This window comes from Anoplophora glabripennis, unplaced genomic scaffold, assembly GCF_000390285.2.
Source record: "Anoplophora glabripennis isolate ALB-LARVAE unplaced genomic scaffold, Agla_2.0 scaffold68, whole genome shotgun sequence".
In the NCBI taxonomy this organism is placed as follows: Eukaryota; Metazoa; Arthropoda; class Insecta; order Coleoptera; family Cerambycidae; genus Anoplophora; species Anoplophora glabripennis.
This window is the reverse complement of record NW_019416739.1, coordinates 1-9565: the sequence shown is the minus strand read 5'-3', so window position 1 is coordinate 9565 and position 9565 is coordinate 1. Positions and strand designations below refer to the sequence as shown.

General features: G+C 33.0%; 2 protein-coding genes across 2 annotated transcripts; one reads left to right on the top strand and one right to left on the bottom strand.

The window, feature by feature from the left end:
* Window positions 1–993: 993 nt before the first annotated feature.
* Window positions 994–5827, top strand: LOC108905208 (ubiquitin domain-containing protein UBFD1-like). Its single transcript, XM_018707997.1, has 6 exons — window positions 994–1113; window positions 1258–1524; window positions 3484–3635; window positions 4490–4612; window positions 5150–5338; window positions 5455–5827. The coding sequence occupies exons 1-6, from the start codon at window positions 1101–1103 to the stop codon at window positions 5563–5565; spliced, it is 855 nt and encodes a 284-aa protein (XP_018563513.1). The 5' UTR covers window positions 994–1100; the 3' UTR covers window positions 5566–5827.
* Window positions 5828–7680: 1853 nt separating this feature from the next.
* Window positions 7681–9179, bottom strand: LOC108905211 (ER membrane protein complex subunit 8/9 homolog). Its single transcript, XM_018708002.1, has 3 exons — window positions 8745–9179; window positions 8372–8521; window positions 7681–8012 (listed from the first exon to the last, which is right to left on the bottom strand). The coding sequence occupies exons 1-3, from the start codon at window positions 8943–8945 to the stop codon at window positions 7761–7763; spliced, it is 603 nt and encodes a 200-aa protein (XP_018563518.1). The 5' UTR covers window positions 8946–9179; the 3' UTR covers window positions 7681–7760.
* Window positions 9180–9565: the final 386 nt, after the last annotated feature.

Here is a 9565-nt window from a genome sequence, read left to right as displayed (position 1 = left end):
CGCGCTAGCCTAAGGGCCACCTTAGCAAAGCGCATCCCAGGCTGCATAGCCGCACTACCCTACCCAACCATACCACACATAAACATGACACTACCCCCGGGGTTTACACAGACGAGCCGGCGAAGCAAGAAGAGCGCCAGAAGAAAGGGCCCTAGCCGGCGGGGCCCAGCCAGGACAAAAGGAGGTCCCACAAAGCGCCTACACCGGCCGCATTTGCGGTCGGGGTAGACGACGGATGGGGCCCACCTACGAAGGCTGTCCAGGCCTACACGAGATGAGGCAGGATAAAGAGGGATAATCCCCCTCGATCCCAAATCATTGAGGCCAATTTCTAGCCATAGAATAATGGCGATCGAGTGCTGCAACTTAGCAATGGTAAAAGTGTTCTGTCATTAGCTCAGAAGAATTTCAATAAAACGCATTAAAATTTTTATTGAGGGGTTGGCGGGTTGGCTATAGCAGTAAATGACTGTTCCGAAAATTCGAAATTTGTTAATTAACAGCAATTTTACTGATACACCCCACATCAACATCTGATGCAGAATATGGCGTGTTCATATGAAGCTAATTACAGAACGGACCCTTACTGATATTCTACTGAAGTTAATTACAGAATGGCCCCAGAATCTCGGTGTCATCTCTTTTACGAGCCGGCAGAAGAAAGGGCCCTAGCCGGCGGGGCCCAGCCAGAACAAATGGAGGTCTCACAAAGCACCTACACCGGTCGCATTTGCGGTCGGGGTAGACGACGGATGCGGCCCACCTACGAAGGCTGTCCAGGCCTACACGAGATGAGGCAGGATAAAGAGGGATAATCCCCATCGATCCCAAATCATTGAGGCCAATTTCTAGCCATGGAATAATGGCGCGGCGGTCTTTTTAAGTTGGCCATGAGTTTGTGGATGCCAGCACATGCAGATGACGCAGTCTGGTTTTTTTTTAATGTTCAAGCTGTACCTGAAATGAAGTTAGGAACAGGTTGAACGAACCTCACCTCAGTGATGTTGATAAATTTGATTTATTGCTGTGTATTTGTGTATTCACGTCAAACAGCAGCATAGAATAATTAAAATAAATTTTAGAAATACTATTACAGAAGTATGGAGTGTGTAGGTTAGTTTTTACAGTTTTTTTATAGAATATTTTTAAAAGTAATTGTTTCGTTATTATAGATTTTCCACTATTGTCAAAATGTGTAAAGCATGATTGCACATTTTTTAAAGATATACCTGCATTTTTATAATTACCCCTTTTTAGGTAGTGAAAATAATACCATGGACAATAAAGTTCTAAGTGCTACAGACGAAAACTGTACCAAAGAAGAAAGTGATACGTTAACAAAACCTTTGGAGTGTAAAAGTCCGATAACTGATTTAAAAGAAGAAACATCTAATTCTAACCTGCCTAATAATTCTCAAGATATCATTGAAGTGAAAGTAATTTACAATAAAAAAAAGTATGACGTTAGTGCTGCATCTAATTTAACTATCTCAGACTTTAAAAAACAATTACAGGGTTTACTAGGTTTGTATTTATTATAATTATTTAGTGATTAAAAAAACCACTGCGCTTTAAATGTCAGCAAAGACCACGAGAATTTTACAACTGCTAGTCTAAAGACTGAAAGTTTCCGTTCATATCTTTTAACTTTCTAGTACCAATACTAAAAGCACGAGTACACATACATAGCAGTCTGCCTCCTGATGACTTGATCAATTCTTGAAATTAAGACCAAATTTTTATAAACGAAGTAAAAATTTTAGAGTTAAGACTAAGATTAAGATGTAGTTACACATACTTTAAGTTCGAAGATGGGAAAGTTGTACGTGCATTTCACATTTTTTAGAAAAGTAGAAATTGTGTATTCCCTATATTGTCTTTTGTTGTTGCTTCTTTTTAACTATACAATATGAACTGTTATAATATAATGGAAACAAAATTTAACAAGATATTGGAAATAATAAATAGAAAAATCTATAAAAAGAAACCGCTTGAAATTTGACAACTGACAGTCATTTTCTGAAAAATACCTTTTCATTTTCATCAGGAGAAACGTACCAATGGCAACTCCTTAAACGTAGTTGGAGTACTTTCTATCTTTTCTCTTCCTAATCTTTGCTAAATTCTGTAACGTGGAGTTACTGACAAAATTTTAACCGTTTTTTAATTTTTAGTGTTCATCGTTTATCTCATTACGTTCGTAATAGTTTAATAGAATGATTTTTGTAGTAAAGGGGTAAATATATTAACAAAAGCGAATTCCCAAAGCTGTAACATAGTAAATTAAAAATATCTAACATAATTACTTACCGATTTTGAGGTTAAATCAATAGGTGGTTGGACGAGGGAAATAAAAAAATTTTAGTCCTTTTCGGAACAAGATGAGGAATACCTTGTGGGATTATTTATTCTTGTCAAAGGACAAATCAGTAAATTCTCCCAGAGACAACTCATATTTGTATACTTGTTTTTTTTGTTATTTTATATAAAATGTGAATATTCTTCTCGTTGTTTGTTAGTGACACACATGTATACTTTACATCTAGGATTCGTACCGATTTTTTACCTATATTTCATCTAGCTCCTATATCAAATTTGTAGTAGGTACAATTGAATTATAATCACATTCCATTAACTATATAGTTTAAATAAAAAATTATATAATGTGAAATTGTGAATTTAAAAGAAAGGTAAATGACTGTCTCCCTGAAATAAATGTCAAAACATTTAAATGTGTTGAAATTTATCAGAAGCAACAACTTTTATTTAATAATTTTTTTTCATTATCTCTGTTATTCCACGAGATACACAATTACATCAACAAATAGCGACCTGTAATATCGCAGCTTCTATGAGAGCACGATCTATCACTAGGCAAACTCAAATTTTTTTAACTGATGCTATTGCAGGGAACAATTACTCTGCTAGCTATTATACTTGAGATTTCTAGATAAACAGCTATGAAGCCATAGACATAGTAACCATTGATAGACATAGCACTCTTCTATGTCTCGTTTATATGTTCTCCCTGTCTTGAGTTACAATATTGAAAACAGCCGGATCATGTGTCTGTTTTCTTACCTGTGGCATACAAACGAGGACCAACAAGTCAGAAACAGGTTTGTATCTGGTGGTTCGACTGACAAACGACCCCAGATGTTTACCTATATATTGCAAGAACAATTCAATGCTGACCGGGGCAAACAATCTGCCAACTAATTGTTTCCTGCGATACTATGTTTTTAAAAAATTTAATTTCTCCTAGTTGGTGATAGGTCGTGCTTCCATGGTACCAGCGATGTTACAGGTCCCTCTTTGCCAGCATAAGGTGTATGAAGCCATAGTTACTAAGTAGCAGTAATATCAATAGTTACTAAGTAGCAGTAACTATTGATATATGTAGTAGTCTGCTGTGTTTCGTAGTTTTCACTAATGTAATAGTAATTTTAAAGTGGACAGACAGTTGAAATTTTATAATTTTAGGAGTACCAGATTCAATGCAAAAACTAATGTATAAAGGACTGCTCCAGGATAATCAAACTATTGCTAGTTCAGGTATTACAAAAGGTTCTAAAATAATGTTAGTAGGATCAACATTAAATGATGTTTTAGCTGTTTCTTCTGTTAGTAAAGAGGTAAGGGTTAATATTAGTAGCAGTAAAATTAACTAGAACTGTTAAATTTATTCTTATTGGGATTTATTATTAAACTTATTTGTTACTCTATCTTAGAAATAGAAACCATGGGATTTCAAAAAATATAGCTCGTATTTGTAGCAAATATATTTTTTAATAAATACAATTAAGTGTTGTATTTTTTCAAAATTTTCATTTTAAAGTTTCAACATTATTATTGTGCAAACATTTTGATCATGTATGTGTTGATTGGAGCTATTGCGTAACAGTTTGAGTAAATTCGAGCTTGTTTGAAATGATTTTTGCAACGCGTGACTCAAACAGGTTTGAACGTGTATGTGGATATTTGAAGGTGTTGTACAACGTAACAAACAAATAGTGTCATGTCATACAACTAGAGTTGTTTGAGCGGTTTTAAAAAATAAATAAAATGGCTTTATCTACGGTTGAAAATAAAGAATTTTGGCAAGAATGTATACATATGTATAGCGATTTACCTGAACTATGGAAAGTAAAAAGTGAACTTTATAAAAATCGAAATCTAAAATATTAGCAACCTTTTTTTGAAATTATATATTTTGCAAATTTTGTTCAAAATTTTTGCTTTGGTCACAACATGCTTCTTTATAAAAATATGACTGCTTCAATTTGTATCAGCCAAGGCTTAGGTATATGGCGTTATGGTAGAAGTTATTGATTTCAAATGCCAAAGCTAAGCAGAATAAGTAATCATCATACTTTACGATATTTATTTTCTCATTTGAATATCGCTAAGTACTGTTATAATTTACTCTCAATAGTCTTAATGAAATTCTGTTTCCTTGCATGTTGTCTTAATGATGTTTCAAATGTAGGATGTCGTTGAAATGGAAAAAGCAGCCTCTACCAAGGAGCCTTTATGTAAACAAAAAATTCATAGGAAAGTTTTAGACAAGGGTATACCTGAGGATGTTATGCCAGGAATAAAAAATCTGAAGGTTTGTTGTCGACCGATTTCAGATATTCATTTCATATTTATGAACTTTTTCTGTTGTCTTATATTCCCTGTATTGAGAACGTACCATATTTGAGCTACAGAAACGCTAAGTTAATTTTTGCAAGTTCTGTTGAAATATGAAATATTTTCGTTTCTCTTGAAATATCAGAATTGGATGTCAAATTTTGACATCTCTGCTACCAGGTAGTACAAATGAAGTCGATATTTCACCATTTTTGTTCATACAACAGTCCCTTAAACAAGTGAATATTTTGTTATAAAAAAATACATTTCTTAAAAGTTTGTATCTGTTTACACGAATGTCCTCCCAAACTGTCAAAATCTAATTATTTGATTTAAGAATCACGTATTTAATTTGTCCCTGTCATTTTTCTCAAAAGAACAAACGTTTGAGGGTTTAGTGGTCATCTATATAATCGGTATAACCAGTAGAGACATAAACATGTTATGAATATTTGAGATCTGTGTAAATATTAAATATGTGTGCATGTAAGTATCTAAACGTTGAAAATTTTAGGAGGGGTTACCACCTGTGCCATTATCTGGCATGTTGAATAAACATGGTGGAAAAGTGAGACTGACTTTTAAATTAGAAAGCGATCAGTTATGGTTGAGTACTAAAGAACGCACCGAAAAATTGCCTATGGGTTCCATAAAAAGTGTTGTATCGGAACCCATCGAAAATCATGAAGAGTATCATGTAATGGTAAGTAATTTACGCGAGTTGAATATTTTTGCTTGTGAAGATGAAGTTAACTAAAATTATGTGTCATTTTATAAATTACAAATTATTTTTCGACCTATTTGTTGCATTTATTTTAGGGTCTCCAATTAGGTCCTACTGAAGCTTCACGCTATTGGATATACTGGGTTCCCGCCCAGTATGTAGACGCAATTAAAGATGCCGTGTTGGGGAAATGGCAGTATTTTTGATTTCTACCGAAATACTTTGGGACTGCAAATGCCATTAAAACAAATCAGTTCAAAAACTATTGCATGTTTAAAGGTATTCATGCATATTACTTGAAGGAATGACACTGTTTTCCTTTTCAATAAAAATTTAGTAGTTTTATAATTTTATACATTTATAGGTTTTGCTTTTGTGATAATGAATCTTCAAAGTGAATTATAATTTGAATTAAGTTGTGATTATTTATAATTGTGTGTTGTAAGATATTAAAAATTCTTAAATGGCCTTTTACTTCTAATTCAATTACTCACGGACCCATTTCAAATGGAAACATACTTGAAAAAAAATTATTTATTGTCCACTTTAATTTAGACAGAATAAGAGTACTGATACTCTGTGGTTTTTGTTTCCGACAAATTGGGCAACACTGCATTCAAGGCCAAGGTGTTGGGAGCAGAACGCACGCTCATTTGTCTCAGTCAGTTGAGAACTGTTGTTGTAGTGTCGTGTTAAAATAACTACCACTATTTCGAATCCTGCCAGCTGTGAGGTGAGGAGCGCAATCCGGTTCCTTGCAAAGGTAAGGGCACCGTTCCAGATTTTTCACAAAGTAAAAAATTCTATTTTTGGCAAAAAATTCGAGAAAAAGCCTTTAAAGTTTTGATTTGGTTTGAAAATGCTTCTAACTGAACAGAAACTGTTCAACATCTATTAGTCTTATTAGATAAGTTAAAAATCAAAAGGTAAGTCTTTATTCTGTAACCATTCAGTAGGTATCTACAGTGTGTCCCACTTAAGCATTAGCCACCCATATAAAATTGTATTTATTGACTGATTTGTTTCAATTTTTTTTGTTTGATAGATCTCAGAAAAAGGAGTAGAATGTATAATTTCCGTATTTTCATGGTCTAAATCATGGCCAACCGGGACAACTTTTATAGGAAGAAAATACGAGAAGTAATAGCGATTTTTTAGCAAACCCTGCATCAGATTCTTATTCAGGACTATATAAACCCTACTATACCAATTTTTGTTGTGATAGCATACAGGGTGTTGCAGAAAATTAAACTTTAATTTTTTAAACCAACTGAAGATTTATTTACGAAGCACATGCATTATTTGAATATTGTGTATTAGTATTATTCAAATTAGTAATAAAGGAAACTTATTATTACGCTTTAATAATTAATAATTTATTACAAAGAGAAAAATGAAACAATCTTATGGCACTTTTCAATACGTTGACGACTATTAATTGTTACTTTTCGTAATGTTGCCTAGTTATGTTACGGCATGCGTCTAATACGTCCACAAACTTCTTCTCGCATTTAGGGCTTCGTAAGATAAACTTTATTTTTAACAGTTCCCCACAAAAAAAAATCGAGAGGTGTGAGGTCTGGAGACTGTGGTGGCCAAAGAATTAAAATTACGTCCAATCCATTGATTGCGAGAATGTTAATTGAGCCAGTTTCTCACCATGGTCTAATTATGGATAGGTGCTCCATCTAGCTGTACATGTAAATTTAGGCGATCATTGGCAAGTCATCGATTTCATCCATAAATTCATTTTGTAGGAATCTCCAAAAATCATCCGCATTTAAATTTCTTTCAAAATAGTAAACCCAATGATTTTTATATTTAAAATGTCACACCATACATTTACCTTAGCGGAATACTGCCTTTTGCATTGTATAATCCAATGCGGATTTTCTTCACACCACATTCTAATATTTTGCGAAGAAACAATACCATTTGTAGTGAAAAAAACTTGTATTTTTGTCGAAAAAAAATCGTTAATATTACTTCTCGTTTTTTCTTTCTATAAAACGTGTCTCAGTTGGCCATGACTTAGACCACGAAAATAAGGATATACATTCTACTCCTTTTTCTGAGATCTATCAAACAAAAAAAGTTGAAACAAATCGGTCAATAAATAACAATTTTACATGGGTGGCTAATGCTTAAGTGGGACACACTGTATTTGCCACTTTGTCATTTCAGAGCAGTTCGACGCGCTTGAGAAGGAGCTCCCAATTTTCTCGAAATTCTTTATATTTATAGTTCTCTGCTATTATTTTTGTTTACATTTTTTGTTAGAATATAAATAAAATTGTTAAGATAAAATTTATTCACCAATAACTATAAATAATTAGCAATAGGCTTACAAAGTATTAATATATATATTTCTTCCAACACATAAATTTTTTTTAATTACAATTTACAATAAATATTCAATTTCCTTATTTATTACATCATTTGTCCAATCTAAACTAACATTATCTAAATGGTTGTCAAAATCTACTAGTTTCTTAAAAGCTGCATTTTCTACTAAACTTATACATGCGTTGATAGTATCACTAGTACCAAAAGAAATATTAGGGTTTTCGCAAGGCTTATAATTCCCATCTACAAGTTGCGCTATTTTAAGTGCAACATTTCCTTTGTGTATGGTGGTGTTTGTACTGTTAACCTGAAATAAATTTACACAATGTTGAAAAATTCATTATGGCTTCACCGTTACCGGGTTGGAACCTCGAGTAAAACTTAAATAAAAATTAATGCACAAATAATATGCAATGTAGTTTCAGGTCCTTAAATGGGAAAAAATGGAAGAACTAATACATGAAGATTTCTATTCTTGTTCTATTCTCAATAATGTTACAAAAACTCGATATTAAATTTAAACGCTCTGTATATTTAATTAAAATGTTATTTTATTTTGAAGGTTCCAAACCCCTCGCTTAATTTTACTATATTTTACCAATTTCCAGTAATATACAGGCATATGTAGAATATTTGACGATAGTAGCATCCAAATTAAATACTTACAATAACTAGGTAGGATTTATTACAGTTGGAAGCAATTTTTTCAGCTATTCGATGGTAAGATTTTTCAAATACATTATCTCTTGAAATATTATCTGGGACAATATAATATCCTGCTATTGTTAAACCTTTCTTTGACGCAAGTTCATCAATCTAAAACAAAATTACCATATATTCCCTTGTTGAAATGAAATGTGCATGACAATTAGGTCACTGCCTTTTAATGATGTCTAACTGTGCAAAAAATGTGCCAAATGAAAATCTATTGAAAACTTGTATTTATTTTTGTTAAGGAAACAAAAATTGCAAATACCTGACAGACGGTCAATTTTACAGAGTAAGCAAAAAAATAGTGAAGATATACATGGGTATATACCTGCATTAAGGCAATTTCTGCCATAGGAGTAAGATTAACACATATGTGAAATAATGGCATACTGTCGACAAACTCCACTTCTTTCTCACCCAAGGACGATGTTTTGGCTAAAAGTACTCCATTTACTGTACAATGTGGATACTTCATAGCATGAAGAATCATTTTACAATAAGCTTTTCCACTGAATTTTATATTAGTCATTTTTTAAAGACCAAGTTAAATAAAAATGAGACGCCAAATATCTATAAAATAGTTGAAAATATGGATGTTGAAATTCCCACTTAATTTCAGCTATATATTTTCTTCACAGATTCCGGTCACTTTGCGGTATAATTTAAAGTCACTTATAAAACCGTCGATGTTTTACTAATTAATTCTATTTGGAAATCTTAAAATCCAAAATTGACAAGAAGTAAATAATCAAAATCATATACCATGGAGTATAAAATCGGAAATTTGGGAATTGGGAATAATCAAGTAAACGGCAAGTGCTTTCGTTTTGGTAGGAACAGTGTTTATAAGTGTCATTCCAGTGAAATTTGAGCGAATACGCCTATCTATATTCCTTTATTCAGTGGATTTCCATAAACGTTCAAGGTGACTAGAATCCTTGATAAACGTTAAACTACCAACACCAAACCAACCAAATCACAAGGACCAAAACCCAAAACTAGCGCCTATGCATGCATTTTTAGGTATGTACCATGTACTCGTAAGCACGTTGCGCGCCATTATTCTATGGCTAGAAATTGGCCTCAATGATTTGGGATCGAGGGGGATTATCCCTCTTTATCCTGCCTCATCTCGTGTAGGCCTGGACA